Source organism: Cryptotermes secundus, unplaced genomic scaffold (assembly GCF_002891405.2).
Source record: "Cryptotermes secundus unplaced genomic scaffold, Csec_1.0 scaffold120, whole genome shotgun sequence".
NCBI lineage: Eukaryota > Metazoa > Arthropoda > Insecta > Blattodea > Kalotermitidae > Cryptotermes > Cryptotermes secundus.
Genome location: NW_019742442.1, coordinates 2,195,039 through 2,222,087, shown reverse-complemented (window position 1 = coordinate 2,222,087; position 27,049 = coordinate 2,195,039). Strand labels below are relative to the sequence as shown.

The following is a 27,049-nucleotide window of genomic DNA, read 5'->3' as shown; positions in this document are numbered from 1 at the left end:
GTTCAGTGGGCTTGTAACGTGTTGTGGAAATGAAAACAATAAAGTATAAGTGTTATTGCAAATTGTTTTGTTTGGCGGGTTTGTTTTAACAAATTCTGTTAAATTGTTTACAGACAATTTGCAACTCATAAAAAGAGACAATTATGAGGAAATATATAATGTATATTTTTCTTGTATTGCAGAACAAAAGCTTCCTAGATGTCAGACACGATGAATGACCCGAAATCGAAGGTGAGAAAGGCCATATGGCGCCCACAGGAGCCTCTACCGGTTGCGGCAGAAGAAGATGTGAGCAAATTGCCTAATCGGGTGGACGACATGTTCACCGGACGCGCCATCTTGATCACAGGCGGCACCGGGTTCTTGGGCAAGGTTCTGCTTGAGAAGATTCTGAGAACTTGCAGCAGTGTGGACACTATCTATTTACTTATCCGCAACAAGAAGGGAAAAGAGCCACGCCAACGGGTTGAGGAGGTACTTGCCTCGCCGGTAAGTCAACAGATTCTTTGCAGAAAATACCGGGTATCAGGATGAAAGGTATCCAGAATAAAAAAAAAAGGCATATCTCGGAAACTAATTATCATACATGTATCCGGTTTACGTCATCGGAAAGCAAAACTCTGAAAGTATTTTTTTTTCTTTATGCATGGCTTACACGCAAGCGCCGCCACATTTCTGCCACCATGTTAGGAATCACCTGGACAGGGAGATGGCTGGGATATGAATTGGCAGGTGTGAACCAATCGTTTGGCCTCTTAGGTCGCCAGATTTAACTCCAGTGGATATTTTCTTGTGGAGTTATGTGAAGAACATTGTCTTCCGGGTTAAGTTCAAAGACATTCAACACCTGAAAGCCCGCGAAATGGACACTGTGGTAAAACCAAACATGCTTCAAGCAACGTGGAACGAGGTCGAATATAGTCTGGATATTTGCCGTGCCACCAGGGGAGCCCACATTTAAATTTATTGAGAAAGTTATATACGCAGAAAAAACTTTGATAGTTTCCCCTTTGTAATGGAATAACCCATTAATATAATAAATGATCTCTGAAATATAATGGTTTTATTTTGGATATCGTTCATCCGGACGCCCTCTATATCCGAAAGTACGTCCATTGGTCTCTTATTGGCATGTTTATTATCCCAAACTTCTGAACGGAAATATCGAATTTTGGAAATGACGTATACACTGAAAGTGGCTGAATACAATAAGTCAAACCTGTCTAAAAAGAACCTTTAATTTAGAGGAATCTCAAGACGAAGTTTTTAATTTTCTGAAAAGTGACTCATAGTAGAATAAATTATTACTTTTACATGACAAAATATAAATTTCTAGACCTTCCAGAGAAGTTAACATTCTGTCAGAAGCCCACAAAATTATCCATTTTTATGGAATCCGAATGTGCATTAGTTTCTTCTCAAAAACCAACCAATGGGCCGTATTCTGAACCTGATGAATACAGTGCATACCTTCACATTTCGAAGGGCTTACTGACACCTTTACACCTTCATGGCGGCGTATGTTCTGGTGAGCAGACGTGGACTTGTACTCCTAATAAATTCTGTCTTCTCTTATTTAAAAACCATGTTCAATAACAGATATATATCCGCATGAAATTATATCGAGGCCAGTTAACAAACAAACTCCATGGCCTGTAGTCCGCAAGCGAACTGTATCGACCGAGCGACAACCGCTTGTCGGAGTTAGTGCCAACTTTTGCTGATAGAATGTGTCACGTGGTCAGCGCAACGGATCTCCACGGCCGTTAATCTCGGTTTTCTAGACCGGAGCCGTTATTTCCTTGAAATAGCTCCTCGATTATCCTCACGAGGCTGAGTAGACCCCGTTCCAGACCCAGTAGTTCTCAGAAAATCTGGTAGTGCCGAGAATCGAGCCCGGGATCTCTGGATCTGTAGCCAGGAACTCTGACCACTAGACCACAGAGGCGGTCATCGAAGCAAGGTAGGCATGGAAAACCGTAAGAAACGTATTCGGGAAACAGGTATGTTTCAATGGAATACAAATTGGAACTGTAGCATAACCAGAACAAAAATTTTCTTTGCTATACTCCGCCTTTCTGTTTCAAATGAAACTGCTATTCTCTTAGGTCTGGAATTTCTTGAGAGTGGTTAGCAACACAGAGAACTCCTCCACTGTTACTGGTTCCCAAGCCGTGTTTCGCGAACACGTTCGAATAAGAAGTAAGCGATCTGAAAACTACTATATCCTGTAGTTCGGAGATGGACGTTTCAGGCAAACTCAACATCTTTCGGACGGAAGTGTAAGCCAAGCAAAATACCAGCAAAGGATCCATTAAGCATGAGTTTTCAAGGGTTTCAAAGACTAAATCATAATGTCGAGGTTTTGTGTAACCTAACCTCACCTCTACAATATGAACAGTTTGTGTATGTAAGTCACAGCAAGCCAAAACCTGGGGTTTTCACCACATTTATTTTTGTGTTTTTCTTCTATGGCGCTACCAATATCTCACACTGTAAAAGTAAAAAGTAAAGCTATCCCTCTAACAGGCCGTGGAGGCCCATAGAGTTGTGAGATGTTGAGGTTCCCACATTTTCTAGACAATCGGCTCATAGATGGCGGTAAGGTTGTCAGCCCTACTCGCCGGCCGCCCTTTACCCCCCAAAATATTCAAAGAATATTCCTGGTACTCATTTATGTTAGAGGCTGGAAGGGTTTGGAAAATTGAAAAAATCCGATGACTTCATCGGGACTGTACAGCATCAAATTATATGATGCAAGATTTGAGGTTTTCACGGCGGTGACTCTGAAGAATGCCGTCTTCTGGGATGTGACGCCGTGTAGATCTTGTGTGAACCGACGTTTCGGAGGAACATATCGCCTCCATCTTCAGGGTGTAATAATCCACGAGCGAGGGACTAGCATGAGCAGGTGGCTGCAGACGTGTGTCGCATTATGGCCTGCGAGTCATCGTCTTCATACCAGAGGAGGAAGAAATGGAATCCCGTCCCACGGTTGCCCTCTTCCTGCCTTCAGCAACGCCAGGCAGAGATCACCATGTTCAAATCCCGATTCATAAGACACGAAAAAGTACACTTCATATTAAAATAGTTTAGGTTCGGGCGGGAATTTTCCGACATTCTGACCTACTGCAATATACAGCTTCTATTTACATAATAATATTGTAACGTGGAAGGCCAGATCGTTGCTACGTAACACACCGGTAATCACCCACCGACCGAATACACGCAAGGCAACAATGGAATAGTGTCTCAAGGAGGAAGGTTATTGCGCGTTGCTAGGCAATAGCGCACCAATGAAGACGCTGGCTAAGGATAATATGACTTCTTTTCTGTGCGGTATTCATTATGCAACAATAGAACTGGGTTTTCGGTGCGTGGTCCGTGTCGAGCCTATATAAGAAGCAGTGAAGACTGTTGGACAGGATTCGTCAGGAAGACGTCGTTCAAGGCAGTTCAAGAGTTGATATGTTAACCTTGAGAGTGTTATAATTGCTTGTGAGTCACAGATACAGCAATCGTGTAAGTGTAACAACGAACTGTAGCTACGACGTGTGAAATTATCCAACAAATCGAGATATAAAATCTCGAACCCATTATTATTGTCGCGTTACAAGGATACACGTGGAAATGTATAGTGAGAGTCATCTTCCTTTTCTGAATTCAAATTCCCATCTCTGTCTTGGGCGACCTGTATGGTTTCTTTCCCTCAGTATATAATGCAAGGCTTGTGTGCTATTCACGCAATATCTCTTCTTTGCGTAGGTTCTAACCACCAGGCTGTATATTCCTTCATCTTATCATGAACAATAATCACACACATACGTTTGAATTTGTTTCTTAGATTTCTTTATGACCCTTTCTTAACTGATTTTACATAAGGTTGAATAGGCAGAGAGATAACAATTAATTTAAAATTTCGTCATAGGAAACGCACTGGGCTCAACATTTAAATAAGAGAAGCTAGTGAAAATCATAGAAATTTCAGGTCGAATAGCTGACCTCTAAACCGAGAATAAAAACCAGGGTTTCTTGTAACAAAGCAGCAGTAACAGACATTCAATCAAGACGTTTCGGAAAATAAAATGCAAGATAACATAAAGCCTATTGCTCTTTGCACTACAGATGAATCCGTGTCGTTGTACTATTATTATTATTATTATTATTTATTTATTTAACCTGCAAATGGGTTTTTACCACTAAGATGCAATAAGACACAACACAGAAATAACACGCATCACACAAAATAACACACCACATTCAAACAAAACAGAGCACACAAATCTACGTAAACAATAAAGTTCACGCTACAAACAATGAGTACAATGCAAATACAATTACAACTACGATTAAATAAATGAATATTCATGAAAATAATTATACTATACACTAAACAATATACACTATATTCATTCATTCATCAGTAATCTGTCAGACGACAGGTCCACAATCTCTTCCAAAACAGTTCCTCCACTTAATGCGATCTAGAGCTTTCTCCTTCAAATAAAAATATCCTCTTCTGTTCCCAAGATCATCCAGAATCTTCTTACGTCCTCTTCCTCGTCTTCTGGTTACTTCTATCCGCCCCTCTTTCGCATACATGGTATCTCTGTTTCTGGAAAGAGACTATCCAGGAAAAGTGATAATGTGGTAGTTTTTCCATTTGCTTTCCACATCGCAGTACAACAGCCGTTCAAACCACTCTGGTCACGCCTGTTGCTATACGAACTTGAACCATCTCGAGCATCATTTGCTCTGTGCTTCAAGTCGCCGCTGATGACGCTGCTTCCGGCATCAGTTTTTGGTTTTTGGTGTCTCTCTTCGTCTGATGCCTACCCTTTGACCTGTCCAGCAAGGGAGGCCCTGCCAGTAGCTATGCTACCGCTGGTATAGCTCTCAGGGTCCTTGGCATACTCAAACCCCCTCACCACGATAAGGTGGAGACACCAACGAGGGGGATACACTATATACTATAAAAGAATTAATATCTTCAAAAATGCGAGAAATGAGTTAAAAATGAACTCCACGCAAGAGCCGTAATGTACGTCAGAAGATGTACAGTTGTGTTTGTCGGTCTAAAGCAATGTCACCTCCGGTGAAAATGCGGACTTACGGAGGAAGGAATTTCGTTTATATTTTTACCTTGGAGAATCTACTCTTGAACTTCAGGATTGTATAACAGTGCGGGAGAAATAACCAGGATTTTACCTGTGACCATGACCGGAGAAAGTTGTACGATTTGATTAACATGAAACAACTTCGTGAGAGAGGAGAAAGTAAGGTCGATTGGTATGATGTAAGACGCTACAGTAATCGTAAAATATTAGAGCACAAGATGGGGCACGATTTTCATCTCCCACAGGAAATAAAAACTCTTGGCGGTAAAGCAGTGTTTTTCAATTTTCAAAAAAAAAAATTCTAAATTCCACTGATGTTGAAGTTTAAGTATTTCTAAATGTCACCATATAGATTACGTAATTCAAACTAAGAACGAATCATCAATTCTCATCGCTAGTCCACAATATTACTTGTCACCGCTCAGTTGTTTTCTATTTTGCACAAAAATACTGTAACGCAAGTTGCATAATTACCAATGATAGGCCTGTTATCATGAAACACTTCAAGATTAACTTTTTCTTGTCGTTAATTATTTCATAATTTAGAGCGACGGATGGTAGGATGCCTGCAGAAATATGATTGGAAAGAATCTGGAAGAAAGGGGTCATCACCGATTCGACGTAATATCCCTGTATTTGTCTAGAGAACCTGAGGAAAACCACGAAGAATCTCAGACAGGATAGTCGGTGTTCTGGCCGAGAATCCGAACCGAGAGCCTCAGGGATACAAGTCCAGAGCGCTACCGCTACAGCAGTGAGTTCGGTGGCGAAGTGGTTTTGCTAGTATTCCCACTTCATAATATCCCATAGTGGCTACATTGAGGTTTCGAATATCAAAATGGAGTAGATCTTAAAGGCTTGCTATTTATACTGACTGCCGATCACAGTGGCCGCGCGTTCTAAGGCATAAACTGTCTTCGCTCGCTGGAACACAGGGATCGTGGGTTCGAATCTCACTCGAGCCATGGATGTCTGTGTTTGTATTATTCTGTGTATAGGTAGCGGCCTTGCGACGGGCTGATAACCCGTCCAAGGAGTTCTTCCGGCTGTGTGAAAGATCAAGAAACTGAAAAAGTGGTCAAGGTCCAAGAAAGTGCTGTAGAACCGTTGTTTTTTTATATTATTTTATTGCCAGTGGGGTGGGACTAAGTCCCTTGTACTGCGGCCACTTCTGGCCTATTGTACCAGCCCCAGATGATAGGTGAGGGTGATTGTGGAGCAATTGGTGGAATGAAGATTGGCAGGGGAAACCGAAGTACTCGGAGAAAACCTGCCCCAGCACCACTTTGTCCACCACAAATCCCACCTGACCAGACCCGGGATCGAATCCGGGCCGCCACAGTGGGAAGCCAGTGACTAACCGCTTGAGGTATGCTGTAGATCCATAGATTTATACTGACTTTAATGATAGTTTTTAGTCAGTGACGTCGGTAACTGAATCAGCGAACAGAAAATGAGCATAAGCATGCAGATATAAATAGGAGCTCTCTGAAGAAGGGTCTGCATAAATGTAAAGGATATAATGATTGTTATATTCTGCTGGTTCCATTTTGTGGAACTTTATCTCTCATCTCGAGGGAATGTGCCTAACAACAGGATCCTGAGCAGAAATTTGAATCTAAGATGGAGGGCGTAACATGATGATGTATAGAACTGAGTAACATAATTTGTATTCTCACCAAGTACGCGTTACACCACAATGAGGATCCATATTCGGATTTCAATTGACTTTATCGTGTTTATTATATATTGCCTGATGATGGTCCCATGAGGACCGAAACATGTAGCGGTAAATAACAAAATTCAATCTATGAGATATTGATTTTAACTGTGATATCATTTTCTAGTTGTGTTGACGGATACGTTACCTAAAAACAAACTCCGTGGCTTTAGTCCGCAAGTGAACTATACCGACCGAGCGACTGCCGTTTGTCGGCGAGGCTAGTGCTAACTTTTTAGTGGATAGAGGGTGTCGCGTGATCAACGAAACGAATCCCCGAGGCCCTTAATTCCGGTTTTCTAGACCGGAGCCGCTAATTTTCCATTCACAGTAGCTCCTCAATTATCCTCACGAGGCTGAGTGGACCCCGTTACGGACCCACTACTTCTCACAAAATGTGGTAGCGCCGAGAATCGAACCCGGGACCTCTGGAACTCTAGCCAGGAACTCTGACCACTAGACCACAGAGGCGGTCGGATACGTTACCTAACCATATATAAATCTGGGCGCTGCCCAGGTAACAACAGTTGTTCTCTTGTTTATACAACGTGTTTGCGTGTTACGATGTCACTCCCTTTGGCACCAATTACAGGGACGGCAACTAAGTCCTGTGTGCCAACAGTTCTCACCTTGGAAGCGTGGCAAAAGCGGAGAGGTTTCGATAAATCTTGGGTAATGAAGGGCAAGATAAAGAATCATACGATGAAGTTTTGGAATTTACGTCAAAGGCCTGACAAGTATTTCTTGTAAATAACCGCCTACAATCCGAACGCCACTCATTAATCTCTGGCCCCATTTGCATATGATATAGCGTACCTCAACTCGGGCGGACGAATGTAGCACTGTTGTCAGATTTTCGTTTGAACGCCAAACGTTGTAGAGTGCAATCGCAAGCTTGCAGCATTCAGACTACTTACCCCTATGTCTAGCGGAAAGGGAGCCGGAATAGCTCAGTCGGTATAGCGACTGGCTACGGGCTGGACGAATGAGGGGTCGGACTTCGGGTCCCGGTAGGGTCATGATTTTTCTCTTCTCCACGTCATCCAGACCAGCTCTGGGGTCCACCCAACCTCCTATCCAATGGGTACCGGGGCTCTTTCCCTTGGGGTAAAGAGGCCGGGGGGTGTAGCTGACCACTCGCCTCCAGCTAGTACTGACATAAAAAATGTGCATCTCTACATTCACTCCCCATACGCCTTCATGGCGTAGTGCTTTACCTCTACTTATCAGAATATAACGTGCAACTGATAAAGCTGCTCATCAAACGTGAGAGTCGGCCAATGCTGTTTCGAGATCGACAGCGAAGAGCGCTTAAAGGATGAATCACTGAATGGTAGCGTACTATGAATTAACTACTGATCACAGAGGTCTCATGGCCTAAAGAGTGTATGATTTTGGACGGTTCGAACACTGAGCTGTGGGTTCGAATCCTTCTTCGCAATTGGATTTATGTTCCGCATTTTGTAATGTGTTGTATTGCAGGATTTAAGGTTTTCAGAGCTAGGGTTATGAAGAGTCATATCTTCTGTGATGTCACGCCGTGTAATCCGTTAAAAGTCAACAGACGTTTCGGAGGAACATATCGCCTTCATCTCCAGGGTTGAATAAGCCGAGCAAGATATTTTCCTGTGGGGGTAAACGCCTTACTCTGGACACATTCTTCGATCAAGCAGCCGCATCGCGTCATCCAGTGTCTAAACTACGCATGATTTGAGAACCATCTCTGAACTGCAGCAGCTCAGAAGTTCTAATCAACTCCATGACAAAGAGTTTCGAGTCGCTCAAGTATTTATAGCCTTCTACACAGCCCGAAAATACAAAAATCCGTCACTGGACCATATACTGAGTCACCTGTTTCTTTAAGAAAATCTTTATATTACCCCCCATATTCGACTAGGTCTGCCATGTGGACTCTCCAGTTCATATTTTCCAGCTAAAACTTTTCATGCATTTATCATTTTCGCCACTGCATGCCTCAATAATCTTGTTCACTCATTAATTCACGGAGCTGAGTCCACTTATGCAGCTATTCGGAACTTCCCAGCACTTTACGGAACCCGTAAGTTCATTACCGTTTTCACAAGAGCCCTCCACTGGTTCATATCCTTAGCCAGATCAATCCAATCAATACTATCCCATCCTATCTCTCTAAGATCCTTTTTAATATTGTCCACCCACCTACGTCTTGGTTTTCCCATTGGAGTTACTTCTGGCTTTCACACCAATATCCTATAAGCATTCCTCTTCTCCCCCATTTGTGCTATATGCCCTGCCCATCTCACCCTCCTTGACTTCATCATTCTAATTATATTTGGAGATGTGTACAATTTATGAAACTCCTCTTTAATACATTCCGATCTTAATTTAAATCGTTTCTTTTACAATGCAGTTGGTTTCAAGGAGAAAATAGTCTGCAATTGAAGTGTCATGGGGAGATAGTGTCTGCTGATCCGCTCATGCGCACTTTGCATCACCGGAATTACTTATTGGATTCTGACTGAATTTTATGTCGAGGGATCTAGTTGCCAGACAAATTTAATTTTCGTCTGTTTATGTCAAATATGAAGCTCAAAAATATTTTACTACGCTCATTTAAGTTACAGAACGTGTTATTTTCTAGACAAGTGCCTGAGATAAGCGTGCTTAGAGTGCAATATACCCGGTGTCCTGATGAAAGGTATCTAAAATAAGAAATTTCTATCTCGGAAACTAATTGTCATACATGTATCCGGTTTATGTCATCGGAAAGCAAAACTCGGAAACTTCTTTTTTTCATGCCCTGCTTACGCGCAAGCATCGCTATATTTCTGCTACCATGTTAGGACACACCTGGAGAGAGAGATGGCTAGGTGAGGGATCGGCAGAGGTGGACCAATCGCTTGGCTTCCTAGGTCGCCAGATTTAACCACAGTGAATTTTTTCTTGTGGGGTTTTGTGAAGAACATTGTCTACCAGGTTAAGATTAACGATCTTCAACACCTGAAAGCCCGCATAAGGGACGCTGTGGCTACGACAACACCAAACATGCTACAAGCAACGTGGAACGACGTCGAATATCGTCTGGATATTTGTCGTGTCACCAAGGAAGAACACATTGAAATTTATTGAGAAAGTTATATATTCAGAAAAAAAGCTTTGATAGTTTCCTTTTGTAATGGCGTAACCCATAAATGTGTATAATAAATGTTTTCTGAGATATAATTAGTTTATTTTGGATACCTTTCATCCGGACACTTTGTATACCCTAGCCACATGATCTACACGCCCAATGGTGATACACCATAATCAACTGCTGTAGGTGATCCCAGCCGTAAACTTCAAGACATGTTCGTATGCTTTACAAGCTATTGCTACGAGTTTACCTCGTATCTAAGTTACGTATCATAGGCCTATATTATTACTTCCTCTAGCCCGCATTGTTGAGACTTGTATTCCGTATATATCCGTCTGACTCTAGGCTGTGCTACCGGCAAATTCTAACTGAGACTGTTTCAATGTTTTAATTTAGACCTCCTGGCGAACAATGGATCATTCTTTTGATATGCGCTATGACCAGCTGCTTCTAAAACACTATTCAATATGATCTTCTCATCTCACTCTATAATAGACCTAAACTAATAATAGACCCTTAAGGACATTTCTTCCTTAGGCCGCGCCATAGCTCAAGCGGTTAGTCGCTGGCTTCCCACTGCGGCGGCCCGGGTTCGATCTCGGGTCTGGTCAAGTGAGATTTATGGTGGACAAAGTGGCGCTGTGGCAGGTTTTCTCCGAGTACTTCGGTTTCCCTTGCCAATCTTCATTCCACCAATTGCTCCACAATCTCCCTCACCTATCATCTGGGGCTGGTACAACAGGCCAGAAGAGGTCGCAGTACAAGGAACTTAGTCCTACTCCACTAACAAAAAAAAATTCTTCCTGAGTTTTTCCTGTCCAGTGGACCTTCGGTTAAGGAAGACCTTGTATATAATTGTATGGTTCGAGAAATCAAGTATAATAAAAAACTTGGATAGGGTACATGTCACGCATTAAGCCCAAGGTAAGAACATGTGCCTGGTTCAGTCGGAGAAAGTAACTCCCAGAGCCCAAAAGGTCATCCAGTACATAAATTATTACGTGTGATTTGGTAACAAATTAGAATTCCACACAAGATTTAGAAGTTTCTGACGATGGTACATAAAATAAAAAAAAAAAAAGAAAAGCTATCCCTGTACCATGCCGTGAAGGCCCATTTGGTTGTGAGACGTTGAGGGTCCCACACTATCTAGACAATCGGCTCAAAGATGGCGGTAAGGTTGTCAGCCTTACGCGCCGGCCGCGCTTTACTCCCCAGGAAAATTATTTAATTAGTTCCTGGTACTCATTTCTGTTAGAGGCTGAGTAAACCCCAGGGCTTAGTGCGGCTGGAAGGATTAGGTCAACTAAGAAAATCCAATGACCTCATCGGGACATGAACCCGCGACTTTCCGGCTTGTAGCATAGCCCCTCAACCAACTACACTACCGCGTGCCCCCTTGACCATGGTACATTAATACAAATATTATATTTCTGGACATTATCAATCGTCCTCTTTTCATTTAAAACACAAAGTTTCGGAGACTGGATTCTCTATCGATTGGGCCCCACTCAGTAGGTTTTACCTGAAGAGGAAGGCAGAATCCAGTCTCCGAAACTTTGTGTTTTAAATGAAAACAGGACGATGTTAAAATAAAAAAAGGACGATGGATAATATACAAGAACAAAACATTAGTATTCTACGTGTTTTGTGTGCTGTGCAACGTGGGAGAGACAAGAGGCCGGTCTTCGGGAAACCTAACATGTCTCACCGGTCCGAGAAATAGAACCGGTTGGGAACAGGCTTCTGCTAGGGTCTTCTGCTATTTGCTGTGTTGCGCTGTGTACGTGAGAGATCATGAGCCAAATACCTTCCCACTCCTCCAAAATTTACAAGATAATTTATTCATCATCATTATCGTCATCATATACCTCGAGATATGCTTTTATTAACCTGTTCCGTCTCGAGGACTATAGTCTTCTCGGACGTCAAATACTTCTTCGCCCGCCCGGTGGTAATCCTCAACTCTACGGGTCGGTCTTGAAGAGCTAATTCTTAAGTTGTCAGAGCTGCTTTATGACTGACGGTTTACCGCCGATCAGTTCGTCTTGGCGACGAGCCCCTTGAGTCTCACGACCAGTAACTTTATTTTCCAATGGAACACTTGCGGTTATAGTCGCTATGTAACATCTTCTCTAACTAGAGGATGTATGTGTATGTTGTTTACCATTTCTGCAGGTCCTCGCCAGCGAATTCATTCTTGTGTCCCAATGCCGTGGGATTCATGACCATATTTTACGGTCTCAGATTTGAGACTCTCCCAACCTAGAGGGCCAGGTCCCCGTACTTATATTCCCCAGGAACAGGGTGGCCCGGTTATACCCCCAGGCACTGGCTTCCCTCTTCGTCGCCTCCTACGACTCGTAGGTCTCTGGTGGAGGTATTCGATCGCGGCTCCACACGGTTCCTGATTAATTCTTAAGACGTGGTTATGTCATTCGTTTTTGTAGTCTTAGAGACCTCCGTCTGAAGCATATATCTGTAAGTCACTACGTATTGTAATCTTGCGTACATGGTCTGTAAATGAATATCCAGAGAGAGACAAGCCTTAAAAGGGGCAGTTCTACTGTTTCAAATGTCCTTCTTTCGGATGTGTTCAGAGGCCAGTTTTCACTTCACACATAAATATAGGAGCTTCATAAATTGTACACTTTTCCAAATATAATTAGAATGATCAAGTCAAGGAGGATGAGGTGGGCAGGGCATGTAGAACTAATGGGTGAGAAGAGGAATGCATATAGGATATTGTTGGGAAAGCCAGAAGGAAAGAGACCACTGGGAAGACCAAGGCGTAGGTGATCTTAGAGAGATAGGATGGGATGGTATAGATTGGATTGGTCTGGCTCAGGATAGAGACAAGTGGAGGGCTCCTGTGAGCACGGTAATGAAACTTCGATTTCCATAAACTGCTGGTAAATTCTTGAGTAGCTGCAGATTTGGCGGCTCCTCAAGAAGGGCTCAGTTCCATAAGTAAGTAAGTAAGTATTCCTACAAAAACGTCCATACGTATCCCCGCATATGTGTGTTCTCCAGTCATCAGTCCAGAACCAACGGATGGGTTCTCCACGTTACATGAACGTTATGCCGCCGATGACAGTGACCGCGCCGTCTAACGCATGAACTACCTTCGCCCAGTCGAACACTGAGGCATTGACGTCTGTGTGCATTTATTCTGTATTTGTGTTGTCCTGTGTGAAGGTAGTGGCCTGGCGACGGGCTAATCCTCCGTCCGAAGAGTCCTGCCAACTGTGTAGATCAAGAAACTGCAAAAGCGGCCAAGGCCCAACAAAGGGCTGTAGATCCATAGATAAAATAAATGAACCTTATGTCATTCGAGACCATCTTACATTCGTAATTTTATTTCCCTAGCCTTTAGATATTATTTTCTTTTCTACGAAAATAATATCTTTCCTTGAGTTCTCAGTACCAAAATATTGTATGCATTTAGTACTTCTCTTTGCACTTTACATACCGACTCCTTCTCATTCTTCTTTAATCTCTCTAATATTACGTGAAGCGTTCACGCTACGAAGGTTTTCATTGATAATTTCTCTGCTGCTGCACCTATGCTAATCCAAACATTCTCCTCAGCCCTGGAGCTATTTCGCAACTAGTGGTATTCGCAAATGTGTTCTTTGCCGTCAGCTGTAAGTACGAGAGCGAAGTTGCCGCTACTGGTTGCAAAAGAAGGTGAAAGTCGTCCATTCAAATGGGTTGAGTGGCGCGCTACAACTTTCATTTTCAAAATAAGAAAAAATATGTATTAATCGCATACCTTTCTTGTTGTAGTCGGTCATGCGCTTGAGTGATGAGACCCAAGGTTGCCACACAGACCCTGTTAAGTAATGTCTGTGCTGTAACAATGAAAGCGACGGTTTCTAGTCACCGTAAACGGAAGAAACATTTTCAAGGTCTATAGAAAAAAGTGACACGGTAATGAACTTTCGGGTTTCATAAAATGCTCGGAAATTTTTGAGTAGCTGCAGAAATGGTGGTTCCTCCAAAAGGGCTCAGCTCCATGAGTAAGTACGTCCTTTTTATTGCTAGTGAGGTGGGACTAAGTCCCTTGTACTGCGGCCACTTCTGGCTTATTGTACCAGCCCCAGATGATAGGTGAGGGTGATTGTGGAGCAATTGGTGGAATGAAGATTGGCAGGGGAAACCGAAGTACTCGGAGAAAACCTGCCCCAGAGTCACTTTGTCCACCACAAATCCCACTTGACCAGACCCCGGGATCGAACCCGGGCCGCCGTGATGGGAAGTCAGCGACTAAGCGCTTGAGCTATGTCGCGGCCTTTCCAAGTAAGTAAGTATAGAAAAAAGTAAAAGTTAAAATCTGATTGACCTTCAGGATATTCAGCGGCACTGTTTACATTTCATATGTTTATTTCTAAGTTAATTTGACAAAAAATATGAGATCTAAGAGACTGTGACGATGAAACATTAGTACAAATATTCTATTTTTGGATATTATTCATAGTCTTGTCTTTATCTACAAACAAGATAAACTCCATGGTCTGTAGTCCGCAAGCAAACTATACTAACCGAGCGACCGCCGCTTGTCGGCGAAGTTAGTGCAAAATTTGCGGATAGAGGGTCAGCGCAAAGGATTCCCACGGCCGTTAATCTCAGTTTTCTAGACCGGAGACGCAATTTCTTTGAAACAGCTCCTCAATTATCATAATGAGGCTGAGTGGACCCCGTTCCGAGACCCACTACATCTCAGAAAATCTGGTAGCGCCGAGAATAGAACCCGGACCTCTGGATCTGTAGCCAGGAACTCTGACCACTAGACCACAAAGGCGGTTTATCTGTCATGTACTCTCAATTTTTTAACTGATTGTCACAATGACTCCTCTTTTGCGCTCGAAGGCTCATGAATGCTTTTAACCTACTTCTCTTATTTTGAAAAAGATAAAATAAAACAGGCTTATGCAGTCTCCCTGCTCTCTGTGAATTCCCCCTTTCTATCAACTTTTGAATGTCTGAACCAGTCTTTATGAAACTTAGAATGCACATCTTGGCACCTGAGCCAATTACAACGGCGTACTTCATAAATACCTCCCTCCAGTTTCTGTGTTTGTATGCGCATCCCTCCTGTCGTTGCTAGGCAAAGAATCGTAAAAACATTACTGCGACAACGAATAGAAGCAACAATAGAAGATTTGTTGGAATTGTTTTCTGTGGGGTCTCTGTTGTATCAAGCAAAGCAGGCGATTGTTTCTCACATAACTTCAGCATCCTGTTGCATTGATGTATCACTTCACACACACACACACACACACACACTTCCGTCTTTAACGCAACTGGTTACAATTACTCCTTCATTTAAAATAAGAATTCAACTATTACATGTTTCGGCCATATTTGGCCATCCTCAGGCATGATAATCAAGTGACGTATACTCGACTAAGGCAACTGCGTGGAAACATACGTACTAATGGGGCACTAAGTGTAGAAAGAAAATAACAGACACACACATAGTAAATAATACAATATAATGTATATATAATCTTTGCATATTGTAGATAAAAATAACACTGATAATAACACCACATTAATATTCATAGGGCTAAACAAAACAACTTCCAAAATTCAAAATTTGTAAAATTTAACACTGACAGAAATCATGAACATATATTATAACTTACAGAAAACACGGATGTCGCAAGAATAAGGTAGCTCAATTAAATATAAAGAGTGATGTTCTCAAGCAAATGTATTGTGACGCATTGCGCTATGGAGGACATCTCCTCCCCCGCCAGCGGTGACGTGGCGGCATCGGAGCGCTATCGCTACTACGGTAACAGGCCAGTCAACACTTCACCCCCTCCTCCGCGGTGACGTGGCAGACGAGCGGCTGTGTCAGAAACCATTGCCGCGGTTACTGCACAGCAGGAAACAACTCTAGACAGCGTTGCCAGCAACACCTGTAAACAGGCGACGTGTCAACAGGGAAGTGAGGCGCTTTCCGTTGTCTGGCTGAGGGTTTATAAGAGAAATGCACTGCCTAAGGAGTCAGTTAAAATGTAGCAGACGCCGAAGACAGTTGAAATATAACAGCACTAGCGGAAAGATGACCCGAACGCGTGGTTAGAAGACTTGATGAAATAATTTGTGATAACGCCAAGGGCAGTAATTTGAGATTGTAAATTGTGTGATTGTGAGAGTGAGTGTTCAATAAATTCGCTATATCAAAGAAGGCGTGAAGTTACTTGTCGCGTGACATATACCCAACACGTGACAGTATTTTAATTTTAACGAAGAAAATGGAATAATACTTCAATATTTTAACCTAAGAACTAATGCGGTATAATAATTCAAACAAGTGAATAGTTACCTAAGGATGACCAAGTATCGCCGAGTAATGTAGCAGTTTAATTTTTATTTTAATATTATTTTTAATTAATGAGTAATTGTAAACAAAGTTGCATTAAAAAAGGAAGATGTGTATAAAGTCGTATAAAAAATATAATTCTGAAACCGGTTGTGTGATTTCGTAACGAACTAGTGCGTTCTTTTGTTTTTAACAGAGCGTGGCCATGAAATTATGAGCATAATTACAGACCATAACAAACTGGATAATCCAGTCTCTGGACATCAGATATTCCCCCTCTTAAAATCCAAGTCCTTCAACATGTGTTTCGGGAAAATAACGTAAAATATCTGTAATTCTAGGTTGTGACATTCGCCATCCTCCATCTTCTTTTTAGACATCTCATTACCTGCTGGATATGCATTGTCACATTCCATATACGGAATAGTGGTACGTGGCAAAAAGTTAAAATCCTCTCCTCCGTTGTAAAGGCCTTCAAACCGTTATTCACACATTGGAAGCAGAAAAGGAAGTCATCAACTAAACAACTCTGGAATGGTGTACTTCAAGTATTACACTTAGTTACAAATGCATTTTTTGCAATTGCACATGACTCGGTGGCCTTAGTATTATTTGTTGCGTACTAGCATTACAAGTAGTTTGAAATGTAAACAGCAAATTGTCAAAAATATACTTCTCCCAAAGTGCTCGATATCAGTAACTGCAAAAGTTTTACAAGTACAACTTAAATTATACTAAGACGTAAATTTTATGGAATACCAATTTGTAAAAAATACTGCTGGTATCTAGAGGAACCGTTTTCGGGAAATTTTGCCTATGAAACAAATTTCATCCAAATATCTAACCTCACACTCTCTTCAACTGGAAACAAAACGACATGACTGTCGTTGTCTAGTGCACCAATAAACAACGTATTTTACTTTCACTCACAACTTGACTAAGTATAACAGCTGGTGGTCACGTGATGTGATCCTCGGTCAAAAGAATAAGAACACTGACAGGCCCTTCGTCAATTTCAGAATAACTATTATTTCTCCATTACCACCGTACATTCCATTCCCCATGCTCAGCTGTATCTTCCTGTGCGTTAATTCATAGATGCCAGTACCGGTGCAATCGCAAATTTCACCGCAAGGAACAAGAAATTCCGCACCCCCATGAAACGCAACCGTGTCTATAGGAACTCAGCACAATTAATGATATTATGTTCCCGCACACAGTGACGAAAACCGCCATTGGCGCACTAATTCTTAAAGAAGAACCAAAGAAAAATAAGGGCTTACCGAAGGCTTCTTCGAAGCATGAAAAGTATAAATCGCTTGCAGAAGACTCCTTATACAACAGACTGAATAGACGCTGATAAAGCTACAGTTACCCTCTCTGACAAGGACTTAGATCAAAGGGCTCAACTTTGCTCAATTAAACTGACAATTATCTGATAATTACTTACCTAATGGTTTAGTAATTTAATCAGATATTTAGTTGGCTGGGCCGGTCACGGTAGCCGAGCGGTCGAAGGCATGTACTGTTTTCGCTGGCTTGGAAACCTGGAACGTGGGTTCGAATCCCACTCAGGCATGAATGTTCCTAAGCCAACTGGGGCTGTAGTGCCAAGGAAAAAAAAATAGTTGTCTGGACAGAGAGTTAGCATCTTAATAACTTGGAGATTTACTGGCTTACTCAAGTAGCTAAATAATACTGTCTGTATATGATTGTATTTTAGCGGGAGACAAGGACTTCATTACTACTACTACTACTACTACTACTACTATCTCTGCGGAAAAATCAGCCGTGTCTATGCCCCCTTCCCCTCTTACAGATGTTCCTACCCCTGACCGTGCAAACGGTTCTGTTAATCCTGCAGGAGCCCTGGTGGAGGACATCGACACACTTGAATAATGGCGAACACTAGCTTCATGAACACATGTGTTTCAGCCGGGTCACACGCACAACCTGTAACATGTTTTGATATTTATTATCAAAATGTCAGAGGCCTTCGGACCAAGCAGTTCGAACTTTACAGTAATGTCTGTTCTACCGAATACAATATCCTCTGTTTAACTGAGACGTGGCTTAATGATATGTGTTTAGATCATAATCTATTTCCTGACAGTTACACGGTTTTAAGCTCCGATCGGGTGTCTGCCAATAAGACTCGTGGCGGTGGAGTTCTTACTGCCCTCTCTTTTAGAATTCGCTCTTTTAAACGTAGGTATGACTTAGAATCCTATAACGAATGTGTTTGGGTTGAAATTCCCACTCTTGACAATCAAAATTTGCTAATTGGAAACCATTATTTTCCCCCTGATACCAAATCTGAAGTCACTGCCAATTATTTTCGCTCTTTAGAAGATGGGCTGGATACCAAAAACTTTCGAGTTGTCATGGTGGGGGATTTAAACACTCCTGGTTTCGACTGGAATCATGTTCTGTCCGTTCCTGACTGCCATTATTACTCTAAACTCAGAGGTGATGCGATCTACACCTCCATATGTCTACTTAACCTGCAGCAGTGCATCGATGCTATTGGCAGCAGCAGTTTGTTTGATTTGGTCTTCACAAACTTTAATGGCTATAATATTACCTTTCCTGATTCAGGAATAATAAAGCCCGATACTTATCACCCTCCCATGGTTACTGGCATTAGTCTGCCTCTTGTTAACCCTACTCAAAATTGTGAGTATTCATATTGTAAATATATAGCTGGTGATTTTTTTTTCCTTGGCACTACAGCCCCAGTGGGCCTAGGCCTACCTCCATGAACTTCTCCGTTCATTTAGGTTTTTCTAGATCTTACACATTCGGTAGGACTCCTTGGGCGGGTGATCAGCTCGTCGCAATGCCTCTACCGACTGGCAGCTGGTGATTATATCTTATTATATAATATTCTCTCAAATTATGACTGGTCGTGTGTGTATATGACACCAGTTCTGTAGACGCTGCTGCCGCCAGCCTCAGTGCGGCTGTCCAAGACGCTATGAAGCAATTCCCTGTGGTTTCATCACTAAGTCTAAATTCCCACATTGGTTCTCCAGTTCTTTACGATACTACATTAGGAAAAAGAACTACTTTTACAAGCGCTTGAAGAAGCATAAATCCGCCAGCCTGTACGATACTTTTTTCCTTCTATCGTAAACTAGTCAAAGCTACAATAAAGATTGACAGACTTAGATGGTTGGAGTCTATTAATGCGAATCTTAAGACGCATCCCAAGCAATTTTGGAAATACGTGACGTCCTTTAGGAAAAAAAGCTCCACTTCTATTCAGCTTATAGTTGATGGTACTCATTTGGTAGACCACTATGAAGTTGCCAACGCATTTGCTAATCACTTTCAGTCAATATATAATAGTCCCCCTCCAGGGGTCTTCCCCTCCCTTTCATCATCATCATTGGGATCTCTATCTTTATCATCAATTTCTGATTCAGACATTTTTAAAGCCATTGCACGTCTGAAACCATCCAAATCTCTCGGTCTTGATAACATCCAAGCATTTGTCATTAAGGGGTGTTCTGATATACTCGCACCTGGCCTGAAGCATATTTTCAAGCTTGGTCTATCTCAGCAGCGTTTTCCTGCAAACTGGAAGCAAGCGGCAGTTGTTCCTACCTTTCAGAAAGGCAAAATTGCCTCAGTCAACAACTACAGACCTATTTCGATTCTTAACAATTTTGTCGAAATTATTTGAATATGTTATCCATGACCATGTTTCACAAGACCTCAAGTTGAAATTAAATCCCTGCCAGCATGGTTTCACAAAATGTAAATCCGGCACCACCAATCTAGTAACGTATCTTCATTTTATTACTCCCCTAGTTGGCTCTCAACGTCAAGTGAATGCCATTTATTTTGACCTAACTTCTGCTTTCGACCTCGATCCCCACTCCTTGCTTCTTCACAAACTAAGTGTCCTTGGATTTTTTGGTGGTTATGTAAACTGAATACGCAGTTACCTAACCAACAGACAGTCGCGGGTCCGTATTGGTGAAACTATTTCATCGCCCTTTGAAGTACTGTCTGGTGTTCCACAAGGATCTGTTCTTGGACCTCTGCTTTTCAGTGTCTACATAAACGACTTGTGTGATTCAATTAAGCACTCCAGATACATGCTCTTTGCAGATGACATTAAAATTGACCGTGCTATTAGCTCTCACGAAAATTGTAATCTTCTGCAATCTGAAGTTGACTGTATACGTAGGTGGTGTGCAGCGAACTGTATGAAACTTAACGTTAACAAAACCAAAGTTATAACGTTCTCCAGGAAAACTAACTATTTGATATACAAGTACAAATTTTTCATTTCACTATAACTCGAACATATTCAGTGAAAGGCCTGGGCGTATACCTTGATTCTAAACTTCATTTTCATGATCATGTTAATTCTATATTTTCACATTGTATTAAAATGCTAGGCATAATTCGCAGTATCACCTTTAACTATTCAACCCTTGGATGCATGTTCATATTATACTTTACTTTAGTTAGATCCAAGGTTGAATATGCTTCAGTAGTTTGGAATTCCATTACGTCAACTGTTGCAAACAAATGAGAACGCATTCAGCAGAAATTTACGGCTCTCTGTTTTAAACGTTTTTCCTCAAGTAGATTACTGTTACGATTTTGCTTTAGAAAAATTGAAATTGCACACCTTGCATAAGAGGAGATATCACCTTGATTCACTCTTCCTTTTTCAACTTTATCGTGCTTCTATACTTTGCCCTTCTGCTTTGGAAACTGTTGGCCTTCGAGTCCCTGCTTGATATATCCGAGACTTTCCTATGTTCAATGTCTGTTCTGTTAGTAAAAATTGCCCCTCTGCTAGATGCACTTCTGCTGCTAATGTTGTTTGTAGGGATGTTGACGTCTTTGGACCAAAAACTCTGTTGATGAAACATCTTATACTGAATTAATTAAACTACTACTATTATTATTATTTTTATTAATTTCGTTATTATTATTATTATTATTATTATTAATATTTGATGCTCTATTTGAAACTCTAATTCTCACATCGTGGCTTTGTATGTGTGTGTTTGTTTCTGTATTTTTATTCATGCTCACTTTGCAATTAATATAGACTACCATATTTTGTATTTTGTTTTTTAATTATTTTTGTGTATTTCTCTCTATTCGTGTTACCTTTGTAATTGGCCTCTGTGCTGTTAAGTTTGCACGTAGATAAACACGAATTGAATTGAATTATTATTCTTATGGCTCTACAGCCCTTTGTTGTGCCTTAGTCGCTTTTCAGTTTCTTGATCCTATACACAGTCGATAGGACACCTTCGACGGGGGATCAGCCCGTCGCAAGGCCACTACATACACACGGAACAACACAAACACAGAATAAACGCAAATAATACCGATATCCATGCCTTCAATGGGATTCGAACCCATGATCCCAGGTTTAGAGGGAGCGAAGACAGTTCATGCCTTAGACCGCGCGGCCACCGTTGTCGGCGGAGACATTTTAAGGCATGTGAAAATCCATTCTCCCCCTGTTACGCTATAAGCTGTCTAAATGCTTGGCCGACAGATTCTGGGTTTACCGTATCAACTCCTGCAAGTCAGCAGCCAAGACCGAAGATATGGTAAGAATTCTGAAGCCCCAGACTATCCTACATTGAAATGCACATATTGTGACGGAATAGTCCACTGCTAGACAACGTCTCGCTAAAGGGCGTTTCATCGAAACGAATATTCTTATAGAAATGAAAGTGTTGCCACGAATTGACACACATTTCGTAGCAACAAAGGCGCTTGGAGGAATCAGAGCGTTTACACGAGACTGACACACGGTTCGTGGCAACAGATAAAGCAGAGAATAGCAGAGGACAATTAACTGTTCAAACTGGTGACTTCTATTCCGACCGCGTGGCAGTTATAAAAAGCAGTGCATTCGTGAATTCGAGAGTAGTAGAGAGAGTTCGAGATGTAGAGAGCAGTGAGAGATTCTTCAGAGAGATTCGTCAGACGTCGTTCAGTTCAATGTGTGTTCAATATCGTGTAAGCAGTTGTATTATAGTTTATCGATAGACTTAATTTTTATTGGTACTACTGGTTGTTCGATGTTTGTTCTATTATAACAACGGGTGTTAGCGGCTGACCCCTAGTCTTTCCGTTAACAATCAAATACACTAATTTTATGACGTAATAATATATCTGATAGTTACAAATTTCAACTCTAAAATTTGTGTTATTTTTCATATTTATAAATTTGAAAGATTATTAAATAAAATACAAAAAGAAACTCCGTGGTCTTAGTCCGCAAGTGACCGTCCCTTGTCGGCGACTTTAGTGTTATCTTTTTAGTGGATAAAAGGTGTCGCGTGGTCAGCGCATCGGATTCCCCACGGCCCTTAATCTCGGTTTTCTAGACCGGAGCCGCTATTTTTCCATTCAAGTAGCTCCTCAGTTATCTTCATGAGACTGAGCGGACCTCGTTCCAGACCCACTACATCTCAGCAAATCTGATAGCGCTGGGAATCGAACCCGGGACCTCTTGGTTTTGTAGCCATGAACTCTGACCACTAGACCTCAAAGTCGGTCTTTAAGCAAAGGACAGCATAATAAAAATGAGAGTATTTTGTGACGAGTTCAGTCCGTGAATTTTCTTATGGATCTGATGGAAATTTCTGCAATTTTCTGTGCTTTACCTTTCTTCTTAGGTTAAAGTTCCTTAGTCAACACCGTTGGGGTGAGTTAGTAACCGTTGGGGGGAGAGGACAAGTAAGGAAATGTACGCACAACATAATAATTCTGGTGCTTTCGCTCTGTTATTGCCACTGAATTTTTAAAATATTCTCTATTTAATTACATAGAAATTCATAAGGTTCACTGGAAACAAATTATTGGATTCAAAATAGGCTCTATGTTAATTTCTCTACAAATATTTCAGGGTTGAGATATGCAGCATTGTAATCCCTAGCGTTCTTCATTATCATATTGCATCCAATTACAACATAAGTTAATGATGTTGCTTAAGATTAATTTTACTGTCCCAACATGTTTCGACGTCTACAATGTCATCTTCAGGGAATTATACTCATGATACAATATAGAAAATATCTCAAGGTTCTTATATGTGGCTGTGCATGATTTTAGGTTTAGATTAATGGGACAGTTTCATTCTTGAAGAAAGCAGTCTTCTGGGCTTTGGCGCCGTGTATATGTGGTGTTAACCGACGTTTCGGAGGAACGTATCGCCCCCATCTTCAGGGTTGAAGAAAAAGTATAGGTAAATCTGCAAGCGACAACACCGTGAGACACGGTATGTAGACGCCGAAACATGTTGGGATAGTTATATTAATCTTATGCTATATCAAGAACTTATGTTGTAACTGACTGCAACTTGATAACAAACAACGCTATGATTACAATGTTGCACAACTCGACCTTAAGATACATCGAGTCAGTCAGGCTAAGTTCTTCTTCCAGTATATGAACACCACAGAGAAATACTCAAGGTTAACACTGAGGTTTATTTAAAAAAATGTAAACATAAAATCACGCTCAACCTTGAGATAATTTCTTTGTTGGATTATAAATGTATACCTCTCAAGATAATATTTTATATGTCGAAACATGTCGGGACAGGAATATTAATCTTAAGCTACGAGGGGAAAGTCAGTAAAAAGGTCACAAATAAATATAAAACGTAAAGAATGTGGTATTTGAGCCTGGAAAATACATTTACTTCTCGATATACTCTCCATCAACACTGATACACTTGCCCCATCGCTTTATCAGTGCTTCGAAGCCCGCAGCATGGAAGTCTTTTGATTGTTGTCTCTTACACTTCCGTATACCTCGTCGGGCAACATCTGCGACTTGTGAACGTCCTTGAGAGAATTTCTTGACCAAGTTATGAACCGTTTTACGCGACGGACACTTTCCACCACAAACAGGTTTAATTTCTTTATGAATATCCTTTGCATTTGCATTAACCCACAAGAAAATATTAATAAAATGTTGCTTTTCCGTAGTAAACTCCACAAGTACGATCGCCATTTTTACCACTGGAACTAGCCTCCGGAAACGCGCAGATGTGTCTGCTACCTGGACTGATAGAGCCTCTGGAACCCACTGGATAGGAAGCTTGTGGGTCTCGGAGCCGATTTGGACTCCGTGAAGAAGAGACCAGTCTCTTACCCCTCCCGGAAATGGACCCGATCCTTCGGCCGCCCAGCCAGTAGCCCATCGTTGTACAGATTGAGTTACTTAAAATACCATTATATAAAAAATAATACAAAATAAATAATAGGTAAATTTGTTCCTGTGCTTGACTAATTACGCTCTATGCCATGAAGACGTAGCTGGGAGTGGATGTATAAACCCACGTTGTCTTGACTCGGTAGTAGTTGAAGGTGAGTGGTAAGCTTCAAGCCTCGGCCGCTTTACCCCCGGGGAAAAATTTCCCAGTACCCATTGGATGGTAGGTTCGGTAGACCCCAGAGCCGGTCTGGACGACATGGAGAAGTGAAAATTTTTCCCGCACCGGGATTCGAACTCCGAACCCTTGATCGTCTAGCCCGTAGCCAGCCGCTATACCGACTGCGCTATCCAGGCTCTAAAATAAATAAATAAGATAAAAAATACGTCATGAAGGGAACAAGAAGCTGTTTTACTACAGAAATTCTCATGTTTGATCTAGTCTACAGAAAGGTTGTTGACGTGGGCACATTAATTCAATGCAAGATTTTATATATAGTGTCTGCTGCTTGTTTCCAGCTGTTCGGCAAGCTGAAGGCCCAGATGGACGGCGCCACTCTGAGCCGCAAAGTGGTTGGTATTCCGGGAGATGTGACGATGCTGGATCTGGGGCTATCGGCTTCCAATCGGCAGCTGCTGACCGACCGCGTCTCAATCGTTTTCCACGCTGCAGCCACTATCCGGTTCGACGAGCCCCTAAAGCGGGCGGTTCTAATCAACACTCGAGGTACCAGGCTCATGCTGGAGCTCGCCCAGGACATGAAGAAACTCGAGGTATGGCCACGCTGAATCAGTGTTTCGTAACATTGTCCACGTGTCGACATACGAGTACTGAAGCACACGTCACTCTCAAGACGCACAGAGTTGATTGTGCTACGTTGTACATATGCGTGCCTATGATTCGTCGATTTTATCTGTATATTATTGCGGTTCAGAAACAGCGAATTAACATCATAGAGACGAGTAACAAATAGCGAGAGATGAGACATATATAATAGAGACGAGTAACAAATAGCGAGAGATGAGACATATATACATAGTTTTCATTGGAGAACTTGAAGGGAGTAGACAAATTGGGAGAATTAGGCGTAGATGAGGATAGATATTAAAATAGATTTTAACGAACATGATAGGGATGTCGATTATATTCGTTTGGCTCGCAGGCTCTTTCGAAGACTGTTAGGATCTGAGTCGGCCGCAATGGAAGCCACACCTGTAGAAAAGCACCATACTTCAAGCGGTTAGTCGCTGGCTTCCAACCGCGCAGGCTCGGGTTCGATCCCGGGGTCTGGTCAAATGGGATTTGTGGTGGACAAAGTAGCGTTGGGGCGGCTTTTCTCCGAGTACTTCGGTTTCCCCTGCCAATCCATTTTCCACCAAATTCTCCATCATCATAATCATCCGGGGCAGGCTACAATAGGCCTATCAGTGGCCGCCGTGTCGAGTGGACCCAGACGGACTCCACTAAGCGAATAAAAAAAATAATTCTGTAGAAAACCCAAATTCCAGAGCTAACCCTCTGTATCCACTGTCGTTTCTTAGAGAAAATTGCGTGTGAAACCTTAGTGGACGCAGTGTAAGTCAAAGAATTGTACAGGTCAGGACAACGTGAAGTGAATCAGCCACTAACAGTTCAATTCTTGTATGATTTGAAGTTTCCTCGGCGGTGCTTATGAAGAATGCCGTTTTCTGGGATGTGTTCACACGAGTTCTACACGGCGCCACAGTCCGATTCTTAATTGAGGGACACGTGATCAATTTTACTGACACACTATAAATAAAAATCCAACACTTATGTAATTGACATACTGTAACGTTCACTTCTTATAATTGCGATAGCTTTTCACACAGGTTTAACTTTACTAAAAGTAAAAGTGCTAGTAGCATAGGTCGCAGAAGTCCAATTGCGAGACGCAGAATTACTGGAAGCAGAAATACCAGTCGAGGTGCAATTATTGTAGCTGTAATTGTATTTGTATTGTATGCACTCTGTGCAGTGTGGCCTTTATTGTTTGTGTAGTTTTGTTTAGCGTGGTGTGTTATTTTGTGTGATGTGTGTTATGTGCTATATCTTACTGTAGTACCACTTCTACCGGGTAAAAACCTGGAGGATAGTAATAATAATTCAATTCAATTCGTGTTTATTTATGTGCAAACTTAACAGCCCAGAGGCCAATAACAAAGTTGGCACGAGTATATAGAAATACAGATATAACTAAAAGACAAAATACAAATATGACAGTCTACAAGTATATAATGGCATTAAATTAATAATAATTCCAAGAAAAATTAAAGTTAGCATTAACAGGTGAGAAAATAAAATAAGTCCATTTCGAATGGTTATTCCATTATGTGGTGAGAAAGGACAATACACATACATACACAAAAAGAAGTTAATAATAATAATAACCCAATTAATTCTTATTTATTCGTGTGGCAGCTCAACATCATAATTCAATTAAATTCAATTCATGCTTATTTACGTACAACTTAACAGCACAGAGGCCAATTAAAAGGTTAGCATGAGTACATAGAATTACATAAAAATAATT

General features: G+C 41.6%; 1 protein-coding gene across 1 annotated transcript in view; it reads left to right on the top strand.

Annotated features, from left to right (window-relative positions):
- Positions 1 to 225: 225 nt before the first annotated feature.
- The window catches only part of LOC111873076 (fatty acyl-CoA reductase 1), a gene marked incomplete at its 5' end in the record, with an annotated part of 59,157 nt that continues 32,333 nt past the window's right edge, over positions 226 to 27,049 (top strand). Inside the window, 2 exon segments of the mRNA XM_033754949.1 lie at positions 226 to 489; positions 25,017 to 25,271. Coding sequence (XP_033610840.1) covers positions 226 to 489; positions 25,017 to 25,271 — 519 coding nt within the window.